The sequence below is a fragment of the Dama dama genome, chromosome 8, assembly GCF_033118175.1.
Source record: "Dama dama isolate Ldn47 chromosome 8, ASM3311817v1, whole genome shotgun sequence".
NCBI lineage: Eukaryota > Metazoa > Chordata > Mammalia > Artiodactyla > Cervidae > Dama > Dama dama.
The window spans coordinates 39,435,192-39,458,383 of NC_083688.1; the positions used below are offsets into that span (position 1 = coordinate 39,435,192).

Here is a 23,192-nt window from a genome sequence, read left to right on the forward strand (position 1 = left end):
TTTTAAAGTGCTTCACTCAATATTCCAGCAAATTTGGAAAACTTGGCAGTGGCCACAGGGCTGGAAAAGATCAGTTTTCATTCCAATCCCAAAGAAAGGCAAAGCCAAAGAATATTCAAACTACTGCACAATTGCACTCATCTCACACGCTAGCAAAGTAATGTTCAAAATTCTCCAAGCCAGGCTTCAATAGTAGGTGAACCATGAACTTCCAGATGTTCAAGCTGGATTTAGAAAAGGCAGAGGAACCAGAGATCAAATTGCCAACATCTGTTGGATCATTGAAAAAGCAAGAGAAGTCCAGAAAAACATCTATTTCTCCTATTGACTATGCCAAAGCCTTTGACTGTGTGGATCACAACAAACTGTGGAAAATTCTGAAAGAGATGGGAATACCAGACCTCCTGACCTGCCTCCTGAGAAATCTGTATGCAAGTCAAGAAGCAACATTAGAACTGGACATGGAACAACAGACTAGTTCCAAATTGGGAAAGGAGTAAATCAAGGCTGTATATTGTCACCCTGCTTATTTAACTTATATGCAGAGTACATCATGAAAAATTCTGGGCTGGATGAAGCAGAAGCTGGAATCAACAATGCCGGGAGAAATATCAATAACCTCAGACATACAGATGATACCAACCTTGTGGCAGAAAGTGAAGAACTAAAGAGCCTCTTGATGAAAGTGAAAGAGCAGAGTGAAAAAGTTGGCTTAAAACCCAACATTCAGAAAACTAAGATCATGGCATCTGGTCCCATCACTTCATGGCAAATAGATGGGGAAACAGTGACAGACTTTATTTTTGGGGGCTCCAAAATCACTGCACATTGTGACTGCAGCCATGAAATTAAAAGACGCTTACTCCTTGGAAGAAAAGTTATGACCAATCTGAGCAGCTTATTAAAAAGCAGAGACATTACTTTGCCAACAAAGGTCCATCTAATCAAAGCTATGGTTTTTCCAGTAGTCATATATGAATGTGAGAGGTGGACTCTAAAGAAAGTTGAGCACCAAAGAATTGATGCTTTTGAACTGCGATGTTGGAGAGGACTCTTGAGAGTCCCTTGGACTGCAAGATCCAACCAGTCCATCCTAAAGGAAATCAGTTCTGAATACCCATTAGAAGGACTGATGCTGAAGCTGAAACTCCAGTATATCAGGCCACCTGATGAGAAGAACTGACTCACTGAGAAAGACCCTGATGCTGGGAAAGATTGAAGATGGGAGGAGAAAGGGGACGGCAGAGGATGAGGTGATTGGATGGCATCACTGACTCGATGGACATGTGTTTGAGTAAACTCTGGGAGTTGGTGACGGACAGGGTGGCCTGGCATGCTGCAGTCCATGGGGTCGCAAAGAGTCGGACAGGACTGAGAGACTGAACTGAAGGCATCTAGAATGTGATGAGACAGATTGGACAGAAGCCACTGCATTAGACAGAAAAAATCAGAATAGTGGTCTGTGGTCCAGACCTTTCCTTTCTTCTCCAGGCAGAAGCCAAATTGTTCTTGTATTGTAGTTTAGTCAGTGTATCTTGATGGGAAGGAGGATCCAGGGCTTGCTTTTCCACCATCTTGATAGCATCACTCTTATTTTTAAAGTGTTGTTCAGTCACTCAGTCATGTCTGACTCTTTGCAACCCCACAGACTGCAGCATGCCAGGTTTCCCTGTCCTTCACCATCTCTCGGAGCTTGCTCAAACTCATGTCCATTGAGTCAGTACTGTTATTAAACAATTATTCTTCTAGAAAATCTTTAAAATCATTTGTAAGGTGCCAAATTAGTCTGTTAGTATTTCATTTAGACTTGCATTAAACCTATATGTTGTTGTGAGCATATCTGTCATCTTTGTGGTATTTAGGTCTCTACTTTTTTCAGCTCTTTTTCTAGTTCTCAGTAAAAGGTTATATGTAGCTTACTTCTTATCATTCTCTGTTTCTCACTAGGGACACCCTGGGTATCACATATTTATTGCTATTGTGAATAAAGGTTTTTCTAATTTTACCTTTTTGTAGCTAGATTGATGACAGTTATGGATTTCTGAATTGGTATCTTGTAAAGAAAAACCTTTCTGAACTCAGTAATTTCAAATATTGGTTTAGCTTGAATCTCTTGCTTCTAGGTAGGTAATCAAATGGTTTGTTTCAGTCTCTTTCTTTCTAGTATCTAAACCTCTCATTTCTCTTTCATGTCTTCATTCCTGGGAGGCTCCAGATCTTTCACAACAAAATTGAGTAATGCAAGAGATGATGGGGCTTGTATCACATGATCTTAAGTTGGATCAACTTTAATGGGGCGTTTTTCTAGTATTTCTTCATTAAATACTATGGTGTTAGTTGTCTATTTGAGATTCCCTCTAGTATGGGGAAAGTAATTTTCTTTTTCTTTTTTAAGAAGTTTTTTGGGGTTATGCAGTCAGAACTGATTTTGAATTTATTTGTTTTACATCCCATGTTTTCTCTTCTTGAAAGCATTGCACTAATAGCATCCCTGATGGTAAATATTCCTGGGATTGTGGGGACTAAAAGCTAAACCTGTTTATAGTGAATTATTCTCTAACTACACTTTAGATTTTATTTGCTCATTTTTTATTTAGAATTGCATTATTTATGAATCAGAATAGTCTCTTTTTCTCTCTCAATATGATTTTTGTTGGTTTTGAGCATTTGAGATTTGCTAGCTACACATAAGCAACTAGTTATTATTCATCTTAACAATTTTTCTAACATAAGGACCATTTATTTCTTTAGACCAAGTTCAAGAGTAAAAGCTTAGGACATGGGAACCTTTATAATATTTAGATAAAATTTTCAGTTCACAGTTCAAGAGTTAAAGAGACACAATTCAAGAAGACCCGAGGACACTGGAATCTTTATAGTATTTAGATAAAGTTTTCTGTTTCTTCAAGCTTAGTAATCTCTTCATACTTCTTCATACTTTCTTCAGTTAACTTTGATAATTTAATTTTCTTGAAAAAATTATCTACTTCACGATTTTCATATTTAATTAAGAAAGATATTTTAAACTTAATCATTTCATTCATTTTTCAAATCTTCAAATTACTTTTAATTCAACTCAAATATTCTCAGCTTTTACCCCAAGAGAAAAAAGTGGCATTTGTATCAGAAGGGTCAAACTAAATATGTTAGGAAAACCTGCAATACGCTCAAAATACAAAACTGCATATCTGTCTTTGGCCTATTTAATACACTTAATTGCATAGCTTTTCCTGAATATAATAGATCAGGTTAATCTGATGTTCACAAGGATCAAGTACATCATAACTTTTCTATCCAGTTAAGAACTATGAATTAATGGCAACAGTGATATATGCAGTTAATTACAGTATAATTTATATTGCCCATTTGCAGTATTTTTAGAAGACTGCATAGTGACATTCTTAAGGAGATACAAACCTATCCTTATTTACATGTAGATGAGGAACATAAATGTTCCCTTACCTGTTGCCCCCTAAAGAGTGGGCAGTTCCAACCCCAGCACATGCTACCTCTGATGTACAACTGTTTTGTTCACTGCCTTAGTAGATAAAGTTTAACTTTGAGAGGACTCTGCCTATTCAATTTTGATATCTTTAAATTACTCCAGTGTCCATAGATAATAAGTCTCCTCCCAAAACTTCAAAATAAAGCTTACATACAGACAAGGCTTTCTTCTGCCCACAATTCCTTAATTTGACAACTCAGTATCCTAAGATTCTATGTATTATAATTTAAAAGTTGGGAAAGTGGGGGAATTAGTTCATCTGTACATAAAGAATGGATAAGGCAATGGCAACCCACTCCAGTACTCTTGCCTGGAAAATCCCATGGACGGAGGAGCCTGGTAGGCTGCAGTCCATGGGGTCGCGAAGAGTCGGACGCGACTGAGCGACTTCACTTTCACTTTTCACTTTCATGCATTGGAGAAGGAAATGGCAACCCACTCCAGTGTTCTTGCCTGGAGAATCCCAGGGACTGGGGAGCCTGGTGCGCTGCCGTCTATGGGGTCGCACAGAGTCGGACACGACTGAAGTGACTTAGCAGCAGCAGCAGTACATAAAGAAAATGTTCAGGAGTTTTCAAAGGGAAGAGTTGAGACAGGAAAGTGAAAGAAACATAAGAGAGAGGAAACTTAAAAAAGCAAAATTCCAGTGAAATATTTTTCATCAAAGGGATTAGAAATGCTTCCTGGTTTTTTTTAAGTGTACATTCTGCAACTTCTTTATCATGTTTCAATCAGTTGTTGATTTGCCCTCCCATGTGTAACTCCACTTGTTCCTTTCATCATCGTAATCAGTACAGTCAGATCCTAAGGAAGGTCTTCAAAATATGATCATCTGTGATGTTTTTCAATCAAAGAGAAATTAGAGTTCCCATATTGCAGTTGCTCTGGGTAGCAGTGCGGGTGGAGGGGAAGCCTTGTGACCACCCAGGCATGGGCTGGGCCGCTGCCTCTGGGCGATGGCCTTTCAGATCTGCGTGCGTTTTCAGCAGCAGCTCAGGCAGCAGAGCCCCTGACTGACTCACCGCACACCCAGCAAGGCTTCTGGCTGGAGTTAGGCATGGGGGCGACCAACGAGGAGCTGCTCCACTTCCTGCATTGAATAAAAGAGGAAGAAAAGTCATTTTCACTAAGCAGTTTGTTTCACTTTTTAAATGTTTATCTTTTTTTAATTGGAGCATAATAGCTTTACAATGTTTTGTTCCTTTCTGCTGTACAGTGGAGTAAATCAGTTATATGTTTACATAAATCTCCTCCGTCTAGAGCCTCCCTCCCACCCCTGCCCCATCTCACCCCTCCAGGTCATCTCAGAGCCCTGAGCTGAACTCTGTTCTATACGGCAGCTTCTCACCAGCTATCTGTTGTACTCATGGGCGTGTATATATCTGAAGAAGGGAATGGCAACCCACTCCAGTATTTTTTCTGGAAGTCCATGGACAGAGAAGCCTGGTGGACCATGGGGTCGCAAAGAATCGGACGTGATGGAACACTAACACTTACACTTTTCAGTGTTTATGTATCAGTCCTACTCTCCCAATTCATCTCGCCCATCCCCTACTGCGTCCACACATTCATTCTCTATGTCTGCACCTCTATTCCTGCCCTGAAAACATTTAAAATTATACAAATAAGACTTGAATCTGTTTGCCTTATATTTTAAAACAGTTAAAATATTACAGATAAGGGTAAAGTCCTTTTCAGCCATAAACCCCAGCCCAAATCTGATCCCTAGTTTTCTAGAGGTTATCGGTTTGGGGTATATCTTGCAGACCTTGTACTACACATACAACTATTCAAATATTCATTTGTGTGTGTGTGCCCAAAGGAGACAAATGGCTTTTATCTATTAAACTTAATATCTGGGGGAAAAAACTTAAAACCTGGAACTTGCACATATATGCACAAGAAGGTATGAACCACTTTGTTCACTGCAACACTGCTTATTAATTCTGAAAAGTTGGAAACAGAGGAAAAGTTGGAAACAGGAAATATCCTTCCATTGCAAATGACTAAGTCATGATGCCTGTTCTCTGGATATACCATGATACATCCATATGTGCTAACCTTTAATGCTTCTCAATTGCAGGACGGTATGTACCATATGATAACATTGATATTAATGATGTAGATTTCACTGATTCACCATGACCTATGCTAGGCATGTAGAAATTGTTTGAATATTTGAATGAAGAGGTAGACAGGCATGAGTCACTCAGAATGGCCACAAAGAGCAGGTACCCAACCAGACAACGTGACTTCAAGTCTGTAGCTCACCTTTTTTCCCTGCCCCACCCTCTTTCTCTTGTAGGCTATTCTATGGAAGAACGTTCCCCAGGTGCCCAGTCCCTCTTCAGATTATTAATAGGGAGGAGAGAAGGCCACAGGGCATAGCCACAGCTGCCTATCAATGTAGAATAATGAAATCTAATCTCCCATACAGACCTGTGGGCTGGTACATGGTGCCCCAGGAGCCTGGGCCAGGCTGGGTCAGGTCAGGACTTGCTCTTAGGGTGCAGTTCAGGAAGCAGTTAAGTTTGGTGAGAAAAATCCTGTGTGAGAACTGAGCTGATGATTATTAACTCAAAGAGACTCGGTGAATGCCAAGAGAAATGATGAATCTCAATGCACATGAAATGGAAAGATAAGAAACTTTCAATAGAAGGTATAAGTGAAAGATTTCTTGAGCCAAGAGAAATAAAATAATCCAGCTGCTTTTTGCAGATGCCTTTGGGGAAGATGTTCTGGGCAGCAACGAAACTCAGGCAAAAGACTATTGTGACTTATTTTTAAAACCTAAAAATTTTACTCATGTTTGTGTATCTTTAAAGAGAAGTGTCTCATGTAAAAATGAGATGATGTGATAGCACTTTGAGCATACAAACACTCGTCACTTTTTGAAAAAGAACATTTTTGAAATATCATTATCATGTTATTACGAATTTTTAGGAATATGGATTAAATTCAAATCAAAGACTTATTTTCTCTATTTCTTGCTTCTCTAGACCATAGTCAGCATTAGGAATGAACTGTGGAGGACCCATGAATCCATTAATGCTCTCCATAGAGACAGAAGGTAGGAACCACATGTATGTGGACAAATACTAACAGCAGAGACACATCAATAGCATCACACTTTGCTTTTATAGAAAAAAATTTTGCAAAGTTTTTACTGCATTGTTTCTAATCTGGAAATAGTCCTTAAATGGAGAAATCCTGTGATTCCATATGAAGGTAACAGGGAGATTTGAGTGGTTAAGCATGACGAAAACCACTTGGATAGTTAGATTAAGTTTTAGGTTTTAATTTATTTTATTCCTTGAAATTTGCTTAAGCATTTTCAGTGAGGTATTCTGTGTGTCTCTTGTGTGTCTCATCTGCTTCTATAGAAATCAGTATACCTTCTCTAGCAGCATCTTTCTTGAAAGTTTATTAGGTTGGTTGGTAACTGTTTACCATCTTATTGTGTCTCAAAGGCAGATCATTCTTTGAGTCTCTGTATCCTGTTGTCATTCCTTTAGAAGACAGAATTCCTGGCCCTCAATAAGAAGGATGATCTGAGGGAAGATCTTTGTTTGCTGGCACAATACTTGGTATCTAGTAGATGCTCAGTAAAGCAATGTATAAATATATGTTAATAAATATGTATTAAAATAAAAATGCTGTCAATAAATTTATTGAACATTTAATATATACACATAATGAGATGGGTATATACATACATATATATACATAATGAGATGTGCTTCATAATATAAAAATATGATAGATAAGGAACATTTAAAAATTCTAAAATAATTCATGAAAGAAGCTTAACAACACTTTTAAAAATAATTTAATGTTAAAAACAATGTTGATCTTTTTTATCTTTTTCGTGATGTCACTTCAGTTCCGTTTAGTCTCTCAGTCATGTCTGACTCTTTGTGACCCCATGGACTGCAGCGTGCCAGGCCTCCCTGCCCATCACCAACTCCTGGAGCTTGCTCAAACTCACGTCCATCGAGTCAGTGATGCCATCTCATCCTCTGTCGTCCCCTTCTCCTCCCACCTCCTATCTTTCCCAGCATCAGGGTCTTTTCCAATGAGTCAGTTCTTCACATCAGGTGGCCAAAGTATCGGAACTTCAGCTTCAACATCAGTCCTTCCAATGAATATTCAGGACTGACTTCCTTTAGGATGGACTGGTTGGATCTCCTTGCAGTCCAAGGGACTCTCAAGAGTCTTCTCCAACACCACTGCTCAAAAGCATCAATTCCTTGGTGCTCAGTTTTCATTACAGTCCACCTCTCACATCCATACATGACTACTGGAAAAACCATAGCTTTAACTAGATGGACCTTGGTTACCAAAGTAATGTCTCTGCTTTCTAATATGCATCTAGGTTGGTCATAACTTTTCTTCCAAGAAGCATCTTCTAATTTCATGGCAGCAGTCACCCTCTACAGTGATTTTGGAGTCCCCCAAAATAAAGCCTCTCACTGTTTCCATTGCATCCCCATCTATTTGCCATGAAGGGATGGGACCAGATGCCATGATCTTAGTTTTCTGAATGTTGAGTTTTAAGCCACCTTTTTCACCTTCCTTTTTTGCTTTCCTCAGGAAGCTCTTTAGTTCTTCTTCACTTTCTGCCATCAGGACGGTATCATCTCCATATCTGACATTATTGATATTTCTCCTGGCAATCTTGATTCCAGTTTGTGCTTCATCCAGCCTGGCATTTCTCATGGTGTACTTGGCAAATAAGTTAAATAAGCAGGGTGACAATATACAGCCTTGATGTACTCCTTCCCCAATTTGGAACCAGTCTGTTGTTCCATGTCCAGTTCTACTGTTGCTTCTTGACCTGCATATAGGTTTCTCAAGAGGCAGGTCAGGTAGTCTGGTATTCCCATCTCTTTGAGAATTTTCCAGTTTGTTGTGATCCACACAGTCAAAGGTTTTGGCATAGTCAATAAAGCAGTAGACGTTTTTCTGGAACTCTCTTGCTTTTTCAGTGATCCAACAGATGTTGGCAATTTGATCTCTGGTTCCTCTGCCTTTTCTAAATCCAGCTTGAACATCTGGAAGATATGGAAAGTAAATTAGAAATAAACTTAAGGAAAATAGTATAGAAATAGAAAGGCATTTTTAAAACACAAAATGTAGAAATAAAAAGGAAACTTTGAAATTTAATTCTTAAAATAACTGAGCCAAGAATTCTCTATTAAGGAATGACAATAGGGTACAGAAATGCAAGGAATGATTTGTCCTTTGAAACACAATAAAAGTATTTCAAGCTATTGTTTTAAACTAACTGATTCCATTTTATATACTTCATACCCACTAAATACATCTTTGGTCTCCTAGTAAAGTATTTACCAACACAAAGAATACCAGTGTGAAGTTAACTAATGAGTAAAATCTATGTGAAGGCTTTATCTTTGTTCCTGTCTACACCATTGTGTTCATCAAAGATTTGGATAAAATAGTAGATAACACACTTCACAAATGTGTGTGACATGATACCAAAAGGCATAAATAATAAGTCAAAATGGAGTCTTAAATCTCTAAGATGCTGCAGTCTGGAATAGTGGGGCAATTAGTAAAGACTAAATTTTAAAAGACTAAATGTAAATCCTAAAATTATAGGCCCAGTTTCACAGTAAATAGTGTGGAAAGGCCTGAGATAAATTAGTCAACTATAAGTTTCATAACAGCCCACATTGTGTCACTGATTATTTAAAAAGCAATGTAGTCTCAGGCTACATTACAAGGAAGAGTATCATTCAATTACTAGTTGTCTATTTGTTACTCTCTACTACGTGTTGATCAAGGAAAGTAACTATCACTACTCTGTACATGATTGATTTGCCTTGTGAATATTTGTGTTCTGTTTGAAGGCCTCCTACATGGGAGATTCAAGCTCCTTAACCTCAGAAAGCAGAACTACATGTAAAGATCTAATTTATAAAGACAGATTTCAGATCACTTGAAAGGAATTATTTCTCAAATAATCTGAACCATATTAGCAGTGAATATTTGCCTGGAAATATGGGTATTAGGTAAATTATGTTCATCAGAAACTCTTTATGATAATTTCTCCATTAAAAAAAGAAAAAGAGAGTCAGAAAAGAAATGCAGGCTTCCCCTGCTTTCTCCTGGATTGTCCAAGATGGGAATGTGTGTCTATGAGGCGTTCAAACATGGTGGATGGGCCAGAGGAGGCAAGGGACGGCGGTGACAGGCAGTACAGCAGAAAATGGATGTCATTACTGGTCATAACAAACACAGCACTCTACTTATAGAAAATACTGTCTGGAGAAGCTTTTGGAGAATGCTTCTTTGTTGTCTGCTATATAAAAATCTCTCAGCTGACTCTTTTCTGAAAAGTCCATCATAAAGATGTACTTGAAATTCTAATTACAATCAAAGATTTTAAAGTCAGACTCTTGTTTCACCTGTGTGGCTATCTGGAAGTTTGAGGCCCATCTTTTGGAGATGCCTGCTTTGGATATGAACCCCAGCTAAATTCCATGACCTCTCCAAGATCTGCGGCAATTAAAATTTTCAATGGCTCTAATACTGAAAATGTTTGTTTTGTTTCCTACCAGGGAGCCAATTTCCACAAATTCCACAAATAGAACAGTACTGGTCAAAGAATAAGACTGTACTTTAAAAAGCCAATTTTAGTTGTATATGTACTTTGTAACAGGAACTGTTTTAGGCCTGGGTTTGGGGATATGACAAGAAGCAAAATAGAAAAAAAAAAAGTTGCCAGAATAAAGACACAATAAGTAGTTATTAAGTAATAGAATAAATAAAATAGGAGTGAAGTAACAAGCAAAGCAGGTAGTGTGTCTTAAAAGTGACTATCCAGAAGTCTGAAGGCTCGAGACTAAGTCAAAATCTAGGATTGTGTCTTGTTCTGCAGCAATTAGATGTGGCAAAAATCCACGGAGACAAGGAGATGGGAAGGACTGGGGAAGGAGATGGGAGATGATGAAAGTGAGGTTGGGGGTTCTGGTTTGCAGTTTCAAGTAGAGCAGTGAGGGAGAGCCTCACTGAGGGTAAGATGGCAAGTGGAAGCTTAAAGATGATGGGATGAGTTGAGCAAAAACCTAGGGAAGGAGAGTTCCAGACAGAGGGGCCCAAAAGAGCCAGCTCTGAGGGGAGTTCGAGCAGTTACCAAGAGTTCTGTGTGGCTGAAGGGCAGTCAGTGAGCAGGAGAAGTTAGAGATGAGGTCAAGGAGGGAAGGGAGATCCTGGCCATCTTATCAACTTTTGGCTGCCTCTGTAAGGACTTTGGTTTATTCTAAATAAAGAGGGGGAAACACTGGAGGACTTTTAGCAGAGGAGCAACATAACCTCTCTCATGTTACGAAAGAATTACTCTGACTACTTGATTCATTCTGAAACCAATGAACAATGAGACTTAGGATGAGAAGCCAAGATAGACCCAGAATTCACAAATTGCTTGATTGCTCCTTCCCTTGTGGTCTTGGTCAGATGTTAGGTATTTAGCCATGACATGCATGCCGTCATTCTAAATGGAGTATTTATGGACAGAAGGATGATGAATAAAGTCAATATTCACATGTAAGGAGCTGCTGAAGGTATGCTGTCAAAAATAGTCCATAACAGGCATGATGAATTTCTGAAAACAACTCTAAAAACACTGAAATTCTTGGGATAATTGTGTGTATAGTAGACATGAGAAACAGCGGTACAGGGTGAACAGGTAAAGCAGGACTGATGAAGGTTAGGTGTTATCAGTCAAGTCCAGGCTTCTCCAGCACCTTCTCCCACAGAGAGAACCCAGAGTACATTTCGCTAGGGCTCTTGCATCTTGCTATGCTGGTGTTTTGCCCTTCCAAGCCACTCAGACCTGTCATCTTTGCAGGCTCCTTAAAAAGCAGTTAAACCAACACAAAGACAAGTTGCAAGCCATCTACGCCTGCCAGGAAGAAAAAAGTTGCAGATATGATACAAAGATTCACGAACTCACAATCAATCAGGACAGTCTGTGGACCAAGCTGCAGCTAATGGGACAGGATCTACATGGATAGAATGTGGGAGACACTGGTCATCTGGACCATCTGGAGGTCTGACCTAGAATCCTTGGGCTGAGGGTGGGCTGCAGCCTGAGGCTCTTGCACCTCACTCTGATCAGCCTCCTCCCTTTCCCACTTTTCTCCATACCCTGATCAACTCCCGCTTTCATCGGCCAGATGATATCTTCCACTTTTCTGAAGGTAGTGCCACTGGGAGACAACAGCATGGGTACCATTTACGAACAGTAGACTTGGGGCAAAGAGGTACTTTATAGCATTGATTCTTAAACCTTTAGTCTCAGCATCCCTTTTAGATTCTTATAATTTTTGAGGGTCCCAGAGAGCTTTTGTGGGTTATACCTATTGCTATTTACCTTAATCAAAATTAAGACTGATAAGTGGTTTTAAAATAAATTTAACTAATTTGAAAATGAAAATAATAAACCTATTATATAATATAATGTTTTAAACAGTAATTAAATATTCGTGTGTGTGTGTGTGTGTGTGTGTGTGTGTGTGGTAGTTGCTCAGTCGTGTCCAACTCTTTGCAACCCTGTGGACTATAGCCCACCAGGCTCCCCTGTCCATGGAATTCTCCAGGCAAAAATAGTGGAGTGGGTAGCCATGCTCTCCTCCAGGGGATCTTCCCAACCCAGGGATTGAATCCAGGTCTCCTGCATTACAGGTGGATTCTTTACCATCTGAGCCACCAGGGAAGCCCATATATTCTTATATATGTATTTAATTAGAAGACTGGCATTGTTTTATGTTTTTTTACAAATCTATTTAATGTCTGGCTTCACAAAGACAGTTGAATTTTTCCTGCTTCAGCATTCAGTCTGTTGCAAGATGTTTTGGCTGAAGTATGTGAAGAAACCTGGCCTCACACAGATTTGCAGATGAAAAAGAAAGAAGCATTTTAGTTGCCTTTTCAGATAATTGGAGATCTTCCTTGATACCAAATCAAAACATAATAAATGATTGTTTCTTAAGAGAATGGTTGCAATATTGAATCTGAAACCAGATGTCTTTTGCACCCTGTTTCATTAAGACACAATATTCTGTCGTGCTTTTTGAATGAATCTTCTATTTAGGCATGATTTTGTACTATCATACATTGGTCAGTTGGAAATTTACCAAGCTATGCTGAACTTCCTAATGCTCACCCATTTCATTATACAAGATTTTAAAAATCATATTCATCAATATTACCATGAATCTTGTCGGAAAAGTCTTTAAGAATTGGAATGGAGGCAAGCTCATGGTAGTGGATGCAAGTTTTATAAAATTCTAGTGTTTGCTTAAAAGCTCAGCTATTAAAATTGTCTTCAGAGAGCATTGTTTTCCTTACTGTAATAGTCTCACTTCATTCATTTTTGAAAAAGATGTTTGCCAAATACCAAAGCCTAATTCTTTTGCATAAGAGACAATTTTTATATTTCAGTAAACATCAGAAATGTTTTATGCATACATCGCATTTCATCCCATACAATATTAAGGAGACATGTTACTGAGAAAAACAAGAATTTTTGCTACACCTTCAAGGATATTCTTTTTTTCTTTTTTATTGGAGAATAGAAGAAATACAATGTTGTGTTCAAGTATACAGCAAAGTGATTCAGTTATACATAAATACATATATTCCTTTTCAGATTCTTTTCCATAAAGGTTATTACAAGATATTGAATATAGTTCCTTGTGCTATAGAAAGGGTCTCAGGGACCTCCAGGAGTCTGTGGACCACACTTAGAGACCTGTACTTCATAGGCTGCACACTCCCTAGATTTTATACCTATGGCTTATTTTGAAACCTACCTAAGTAGATCATTATGAACTTTTTATTGTAATATTTTTATCTATCAATACAATATATCATGACATTTTCAGATATTCCTTTGATATTTTGGAACTTAAACTTTCAGAACCTAGAGTTTTCCAAAATTCCTTATGATTATTCCCTGTGATCTTTTTAGAATCTAAACTGTTCTAACTTTTGTAGATAGTTTTAGGGTGACATTGAATTAGTAGCATAAAATAAAATTGCTAATATTGTAGAGACAAAAAAGAAAGTATGGCATTAAAATTTCCTATTGAAATATTGAAATTTAACACATAATGAAAAAGTAAGAAAAATGTTAATTTCTTCATAAATAAAATTTTCTTTACCCAGGCAATGTTGCAGCCCCTCCATCCTTCATCTTTTTCCTGGCAAAATGTGATTGCCAAGGGTGACCATGGAAAGGGTGAAGAAAGATTTCAGAACAGGGGAGGAGATTCTTCCCAGATCAAGGGTTCCACTGAGGATGGTTCACAACAAGAAACACTTCCTAAGTCCACCGTGATTAATGGAAGCCACAGAGGTCCAGCGCCTGCAAGACATGCTCTACCAAACTCAGAATTACCAGAGGCCACCTTAAAGCCGAGGCCAGCGCAAAGCCCCAGGGCACAAAGCCGAGCACAGAAGACCTCAAAGGAAACCTCTAGTGCCCTGCCCAGTTCCCAGGAAGGACGGCTGCAAGACATCCCAAAAATTCCTCCTGTTGAAATGACTGGTCTTGCTCTGGCACCAGGGGAAAAGAGAGGGGGCAATGAACATCCAGGAGAGGAACGATGAGCTAGAGAAAGAAGAACTGCAAGAAATATTGTCAAAACTCACAGATGCCTTCACTCTGGAAACGCCTTCTGGTAAGATTCTTACAATCACTAGAGAGAATGATGACCAGGGGATCAGGCTCCCTTTTAAAACAACTGAGTCCATAATATTAGCCCAACAGCTGTAATTCATCTAGTGAGTAACAGAATTGTGAGTCTTTTGGATATTAATAGCTTCTTTAATGGAGTAGGAAATGGCAACCCACTCCTGTATGCTTGTCTGGAGAATTCCATGGATAGAGAAGCCTGATGGGCTCCAGTCCACGGGGTTGCAAACAGTTGGATAACGACTGAGAGACTGAGCACTCTTTGAATTGATTTCTAGTATTGCCTAATTGATGGTGTTATTGTGAGCCTTAGAGGTGATAAGCCATGTGAGATTTTATTATAGCACCTGACACATACCAAGAATTCAATAAATGCCTATTATTTTGTTGTGGCAACTGTCATTATCAATAGTACTAAAACATATATAACTGGGCAGCCTGATGTGACCCTTTTAAAATGAGAGTAAGAATGATAGTCTTTCTCTGGAGGATAATTGATGAATGTTTCTACAGGTAACACCGTCATCATCAGCACCCTTATAAGCTGTGTCTTGTTGCTAAATCCGAGGGTTCTTTTTATTAATACTTCTTTATTATAGCTATTTCTTCTGTTTTGCAGTGACATTGTCTTATTTATAGAAGATTTTGTCATCTTAATATATCTATATCTGTATTTACATCCCTTTCTTTTTTTCTTTTTTTCTTTTTTTTTATTTATCCCTTTCTTTTTAAGATCTTTTATGTTGGAATGAGTCATCTAGAGACCAGTGATAAAACAAAGGTTAATGTTCTCATATGTTTTTGCATCAGAGAAGACCTTCCCCAAATATTTCTGAGTTGATGTATTAGCTTACTAGGACTGCCACAATGAAGAATCACAGATCGGGTGGATTAAACAATTGAATTTTTTCCCTCACACTTCTGGATGCTAGAAGTTGGAGATCAAGGTATAAGCAGCATCAGTGTCTTCTAAGGCCTCTCTCTTGGCTTGTCAATGACTGTCTTCTCCTTGTGTTTTTACACCATTTCCCTCCATGCATGTCTCTATAATGGGCTTCCCAGGTGGCTCAGTAGTAAAGAAACTGATGGGTTTTGATCTCTGAGTCAGGAATATCCTTGGGAAAGGGAATGGCAACCTGCTCCAGTGTTCTTACCTGGAAAATTCCATGAACAGAGGAGCCTGGTGAGCTACAGTCCCAGCCCATGGGATCCCCAAAAGGGTCAAACACGAGTAAGTGACAAAACAACAAAATGTCTCTGTCCAAATTTCTTCTTTTTTATAAGTCCATTGCTCATATTGGGTTAGGATCCAGCCACACAAAGTTCATTTAATTTAATTAACTCTTTAAAGACTCTACCTAGAAATATAGTCACATTTGGAGATAGTGGAAGTGGAACTTCAGTATAAGAATTTAGGAAGGGAAATATGATAACAGTTGGTGAGCTGTAAGATGGGAACATGATAATGTCAGTTAACTTGGTAGAGCCAAGTCAATGAAGTAATTACCAGGTAATTCTAAAAATATCTACTGTGAAGAGAGCTGGAGTTATAATCCTGTATTAGAGAAAGTAAAATCACAAAAATGCCAGAAGTATGCTCAGACTGCCTGAGATAAAGACTAGACGAGAACTCCTTGTTCCTGATTCTTAGGCCAACACAAGATTCCACCCACTTATTTCCATCCAAACACCACTGGGGTCATGATGAGTATTCCAAAATAAAGTTAATATCCACTAGACCTTTTTAGGAAAATTTCACATAAAAATGTGGTTTTATTTTAGAAACTCTTCTAGGATTTCACATACTCATCCCATTTTTATTTTTTGTTTTTGTTTCTCCAATTGAATTTATGAAAGCTATTGATTTTTAAAATACTAAAAATATTGGGTTAGCCCTCACAAACGTGGTTCATTTCAGATTCTTAACAGACTACATCTGCTACACATATTTGGGAGACAATATCCCAGCACTGTATACTGGTGTAAGATGGCGTAGTAGAAGGGCATGCGCTCATCTTCTCTTGCGAGAACTCCGAAACTAAAACTCGCAGCTAAACAACCACTGACCGGAGAATGTTGGATCTTGCCAAAAAAGATACTCCATACTGTAAAGGAGAAGCCTCAGCAAGATGGTTGGAGGGGTGAAGTCACATTTAGAATCAAACCCCTTACCCACCAAAAATGCTCAGAGGGCTCAAACAAATCTTGTGCCCACCAGGACCCAGAGACCCCACAGAGACTGAGCCAGAACTGTGTCTAAGCATCTCCTGCAGGTCCGGGTCAGCAGTGGCCTGCCACAGGGGCAGGGGTTCTGGGTGCAGCAGACCTGGGTATGGCATAAGCCCTCTTTGAGGAGGTCACTATTAATCCCAGCACAGAGCCACCAGAACTTACACGGGAAACACTCTTGGATGGCACAAACAGAACCTTGTATGCACCAAGACCCAGGAGGAAGGAGCAGTGATCCCACAAGAGACTGACCCAGACTTGCCCGTGAGTGTCCAGGAGTCTCTAGCAGAGGTGTGGGTTGACGGTGGCCAGCTGCAGGGTCGGGGGCGCTGAGTGCAGCAGTGCCTGCATGGACCTTTTGAAGGGGGTCACCCTTATCTTCATCACCTCCACCATAGTTTGGCCTCAGGTCAAAAAACAGAGAGGGAACACAGCCTGTACATCAACAGAAAAATAGATTAAAGATTTACTGAGCATGGCCCCGCCCATCAGAACAAGACCCAGTTTTCCCCTCAGTCAGTCTCTTCCATCAGGAAGCTTCCATAAGCCTCTTATCCTTATCCATCAGAGGGCAGACAGAATGAAAACCACAATTACAGAAAACTAACCAAACTGCTCACACGAACCACAGCCTTTACTAACTCAACAAAATTATGAGCCATGCCATATAGGGCCACCCAAGATGGATAGGTTATGGTGGAGAGTTCTGACAAAATGTGGTCCACTGGAGAAGGGAATGGCAAACCACTTCAGCATTCTTACCTTGAGAACCCCATGAACATCATGAAAAGGCAAAAAGATGGGACACTGAAAGATGAATTCCCCGGGTCGGTAGGTGCCCAATATGCTACCGGAGATCAGTGGAGAAATAACTCCAGAAAGAATGAAGAGACGGAGCCAAAGCAAAAACAACACCCAGTTGTGGATGTGACTGGTGATGGAAGTGAAGTCCGATGCTGTGAAGTGCAATATTGCATAGGAACCTGGATTGTTAGGTCCATGAATCAAGGGAAATTGGAAGTGGTCAAACAGGAGATGGCTAGAGTGACCATAGACATTTTTGAATCAGCGAACTAAAATGGGCTGAAATGGGTGAATTTAACTCAGATGACCATTATATCTACTACTGAGGGCAGGAATCCCTTAGAAGAAATGGAGTAGCCATCACAGTCAACAAAAGAGTCTGAAATGCAGTACTTGAATGCAATCTCAAAAACAACAGAATGATCTCTGTTCGTTTCCGAGGCAAACCATTCAAAATCACAGTAATCCAAGTCTGTGCCCCAACCATGAATGCTGAAGAAGCTGAAGTGGAATGGTTCTATGAAGAACTACAAGACCTTCTAGAACTAACACCCAAAAGAGATGTCTTTTCCATTAGACGGGACTGGAGTGCAAAAGTAGGAAGTCAAGAGATACCTGGAGTAACAGGCAAATTTGGCCTTGGAGTATAAAATGAAGCAGGTCAAAGGCTAACAGAGTTTTGCCAAGAGAACGCACTGGTCATAGCAAACACCATCTTCCAACAACACAAGAGAAGACTCTACACGTGGACGTCACCAGATGGTCAATACTGAAATCAGATTGATTATATTCTTTGCAACCAGAAATGGAGAAGCTCTATGCAGTTAGCAAAAACAAGGCTAGGAGCTGACTGTGGCTCAGATCATGAACTCCTTATTGCCAAATTCAGACTTAAATTGAAGAAAGTAGGGAAAACCACTAGACCGTTCAGGTATGACCTAATCAAATCCCTTATGATTATACAGTGGAAGTGAGAAATAGATTCAAGATCTGATTGACAGAGTGCCTGAGGAGCTATGGACAGAGGTTTGTGACATTGTGCAAGAGGCAGTGATCAAGACCACCCGCAAGAAAAACAAATGCAAAAAGGCAAAATGGCTGTCTGAGGAGGCCTTACAAATAGCTGAGAAAAGAAGAGAAGTGAAAAGCAAAGGAGAAAAGGAAAGATATACCCATCTGAATGAAGTGTTCCAAAGAATAGCAAGGAGAGATAAGAAAGCCTTCCTCAGTGATCAATGCAAAGAAATAGAGGAAACAATAGAATGGGAAAGACTAGAGATCTCTTCAAGACAATTAGAGATACCAAGGGAACATTTCATGCAAAGATGGCACAATAAAGGACAGAAATGGTATGGACCTAACAGAAGCAGAAGATATTAAGAAGAGGTGGCAAGAATACACAGAAAAATTATACAAAAAAGATCTTCATGACCCAGATCTTCATGACACGATGGTGGGATCACTCATCTAGAGCCAGACATTCTGGAGTCTGAAGTCAGGTGGGCCTTAGGAAGCATCACTATGAACAAAGCTAGTGGATGTGGTGGAATTACAGTTGAGCTATTTCAAATCCTAAAAGATGATGCTGTGAAAGTGCTGCACTCAATATGCCAACAAATTTGGAAAACTCAGCAGTGGCCACAGGACTGGAAAATATCAGTTTTCATTCCAATCCCCAAAAAAGGCAATGCCCGAGAATGTTTGAACTACCTCACAACTGCACTCATCTCGCATGCTAGCAAAGTAATGCTCAAAATTCTACAAGCCAGGCTTCAATAGTCAGTGAACCGTGAACTTCCAGATGTTTAAGCTGGATTTAGAAAAGGCAGAGGAACCAGAGATCAAATTGCCAGCATTTGCTGGATCATAGAAAAAGCAAGCGAGTTCCAAAAAAATGTCTACTTCTGCTTTATTGACTATGCCAAAATCTTTGACTTTGTGGATCACAAAAACTGTGGAAAATTCTTAAAGAGATGGAATACCAGACCACCTGACCTGCCTCCTGAGAAATCTGTATGTAGGTCCAGAAGGAATAGTTAGAACTGGACATGGAACAACAGACTGGTTCCAAATAGGGAAAGGAGTGCATCAAGGCTGTATATTGTCACCCTGCTTATTTAACTTATATGCAGAGTACATCATGAGAAATGCTGGGCTGGAGGAAGCACAAGCTGAAATCAAGATTGCTGAAAGAAATATCAATAACCTCAGATACACAGATGACACCACCCTTATGGCAGAAACTGAAGAAGAACTAAAGAGCCTCTTGATGAAAGTGAAAGAGGAGTCAAAAAGTTGGCTTAAAACTCAACATTCAGAAAACTAAGGTCATGGCATCTGGTCCCATCCCTTCATGGCAAATAGATGGGGAAGCAATGGAAACAGTGAGAGACTTTATTTTGGGGGGTTCTGGAATCACTGTAGATGGTGACTGCTGCCATGAAATTAGAAGATGCTTGCTCCTTGGAAGAAAAGTTATGACCAACCTAGATGCACATTAGAAAGCAGAGACATTACTTTGGTAACCAAGGTCCATCTAGTCAAAGCTATAGTTTTTCCAGTAGTCATGTATGGATGTGAGAGGTGGACTGTAATGAAAACTGAGCACAAAAGAATTGATGCTTTTGAGCTGTGGTGTTGGAGAAGACTCTTGAGAGTCCCTTGGACTGCAAGGAGATCCAACCAGTCCATCCTAAAGGAAGTCAGTCCTGAATATTCATTGGAAGGACTGATGTTGAAGCTGAAACTCCAATATTTTGGCCACCTGATGTGAAGGACTGATTCATTGGAAAAGACCCTTATGCTGGGAAAGATTGGAGGCGGGAGGAGAAGGGGACGGCAGAGGATGAGATGGTTGGATGGCATCACTGACTCGATGGACATGAGTTTGAGTAAACTCCGAGAGTTGGTGATGGACAGGGAAGCCTGGTGTGCAGCAGTCCATAGGGTCACAAAGAGTTGAACATGACGAGCAACTGAACTGAATTGACTGATCAGAGCACTGTATGCAGTTTGATGCCTAAAAGTTCCATGAATATTTTAAGTAGCTTTACCAAGGTCTATACATATAGACAAATGGAGCTTCCCTAGTAGTTCAGCTAGTAAAGAATTCACCTGCAATGTAAGAGATTCCAGTTTGATTTCTGGGTTGGTAAGTTCCCCTGGAGAAGGGATAGGCTACCCACTCCAGTATTCTTGGATTTCCCTTGTGGTTCAGATGGTAAAGAATCCGCCTGCAGTTCTTGAGACCTGGGTTTGATCCCTGGGTTGGGAAGATGCCCTGGAGGAGGGCATGGCAACCCACTTCAGCATTCTTGTCTGGAGAATCCCCGTGGACAGTGGAGCCTGGCAGGCTATAGTCCATGGTGTCACAAAGAGTCGGAAATGTCTGAGTGGCTAAGCACGTACACATAAATGGAGGCTTCCCTGGTGGGTCAGCAGTAGACCATCAGCCTGCAGTGCGGGAGAAGCAGGAGGCACACGTGAGACAGATCCCCTGGCGAAGGGAATGTCCGCCACCCCAGTGTTCCTGCTGGGAAATCCCATGGACAGAGGATCCTGGAAGGTTGCAGTCCATGGGGTCTCAAGCAGTCAGACATGACTTGGCAGTTAAACAGCAGCATATATATATATATACATATATATATGTATATATTGATATATCTATATATATACCCATCATTAGATGATTAAAAGGGATATCATGAAAAGGCAAAGTTTATTTTTAAATTCAGATGAGGCAATAATGTAAAAAGATACGATTAGCATTATCCAATCTTGTAGATAATATAAAAAATATATATCTCAAAAAATTTACCTGTTTCCATTTATAGTAGCACCATTGACCTGCTTCTGCAGAAAGCATGCATTATTAGACACACATGCTTATGATATTAGCAGGAAAGTACACCTTTCCCTTTTTGTTATTCTATTGCATTGTATACTTTGTGATAATTCAGCAAGTACTAACTGTAAGGTTTAAATTTATTGTTTCATTTCTTTTACATCAATTTAATTTCTTTGAGGTCTTTAAGCATAGGATCTATGTATACCTTCATGGCTACTTTTTACATTTATTTAACACTGCCATTATTTTTTTTTTATTTATTTTAATTGGAAGCTAATTACTTTACAATATTGTGGTGGTTTTTGCCATACATTCACATGAATCAGCCATAGGTGTACATGTGTTCCCCATCCTGGCCCTCCCTCCCACCTCCCTCCCCATCCCATACCTCTGGGTCATCCCAGTGCACCAGCCCTGAGCACCCTGTCTCATGCAATGAACCTGGGCTGGCGATCTATTTCACATATGATAATATGCATGTTTCAGTGCTATTCTCTCAAATCATCCCACCCTCACCTTCTCCTGCAGAGTCCAAAAATCTGTTATTTACATCTGCGTCTCTTTTGCTGTCTTGCATATAAGGTCAATGCTACCATCTTTCTAAATTCCGTATGTATGCGTTAATACACTGTTTTAGTGTTTTTCTTTCTGACTTACTTCACTCTGTATAACAGGCTCCAGTTTTATCCACCTCATTAGAACTGATTCAAATGCATTCTTTTTAATAGCTGAGTAATATTCCATTGTGTATATGTACCACAGCTTTCTTATCCATTTCTCTGCCGATGGGCATCTAGGTTGCTTCTATGTCCTGGCTATTGTAAACAATGTTGCGATGTACATTGGGGTACACATTTCTCTTTCAATTCTGGTTTCCTCGGTGTGTATGCCCAGCAGTGGGATTGTTGGGTTGTATGGCAGTTCTACTTCCAGTTTTTTAAGGAATCTCCACACTGTTCTCCATAGTGAACACTGTCATTCTTTACTCAAATGTTTCTTATTAATACTGTATCCTCGTTCAGTGATGTATTGAATATAATCCTGTTTGTAAACTCAACTTAGCCATTGTTGATATAGATTATAAAAATACCCCCTGTAATTTGTACATAACCTATGCATGCCTACCAAAATCACACCAAATGTAATCAGAGGCAGAAATGTGATAACCACATTTATGAAGATGTGGAAAGGCAAACAAACTAAATTAAGGTATTGGTCATTTTTATTTTATTTCTATCTCTGTTACAGATGTATCAGATAATGGCAGGAAGTTTCTAATCATTTTACTGCCCCAATTTTTTAATTTTTTTATTTGAGAATTGTTAGAAAAACCAGAAAGATCTATAGTTTGTAACATACTGATTTACTCAGACTATCAATATATTCCCTCAGTGTTGTGATTATCCTGGTAGCTGACTAGCCTTCTGAGTAGGAGCTTTGCTAAGAAGTCAACATAGTTTGGAAATTAAGATGAACTGTATATGACTATATGACTCAGGCTTCCTGGATGGTGCTAGTATAAAGAATACACCTGCCAATGCAGGAGATGCAACAAAAATGGCATGCTTCATGGTCAGTTTGGGCATGGTTGTTGACATAACTGTATAGGCATTCAGTATCGAGATCTAGGATAATAGAATTTCAGGAGACTCTGAGAACTTACTGGAAAAGAAGAAGTGTATAGAAGGGTCTCCCCAAACCTCTTTAAATTCCAAATGTTGGATTGAAAATCAGCAGCAAATGATTTGTTCAAACTTGAAGTAAAGAAATTAGATTTGAAGGAGCATCTAACACTATTTATTTTTATGGTGACAAAAAAAGGGCAGCATACGCTAGTCTTACTTTCTCAATAAATTATTTTCTTTTCATTTATGAGTGAAATTTCCAATGTAAATCTATGAAATCCTTTCCTCTGCTCCTCTTCCATCTCTTTGGCTTCTGTTTACCACAGCATGTTTCAAGGATGAGAAGGTGTGGGAGTGATGAGAGGGTTAGGAGGAGAGGTTAAGGGGGATGTGGGAGCATTATTCCATTTCCTTTCTTTCCTATCTGGAACCGTCATCTAAACTATTATTTTAAATAAT

At 39.4% G+C, this 23,192-nt stretch overlaps 1 protein-coding gene across 1 annotated transcript in view; it reads left to right on the forward strand.

Moving 5' to 3' along the window:
• The window catches only part of DYTN (dystrotelin), a 79,323-nt gene that overhangs the window by 51,322 nt on the left and 4,809 nt on the right, over positions 1 to 23,192 (forward strand). Inside the window, 3 exon segments of the mRNA XM_061147978.1 lie at positions 11,379 to 11,547; positions 13,700 to 14,110; positions 14,112 to 14,214. Coding sequence (XP_061003961.1) covers positions 11,379 to 11,547; positions 13,700 to 14,110; positions 14,112 to 14,214 — 683 coding nt within the window.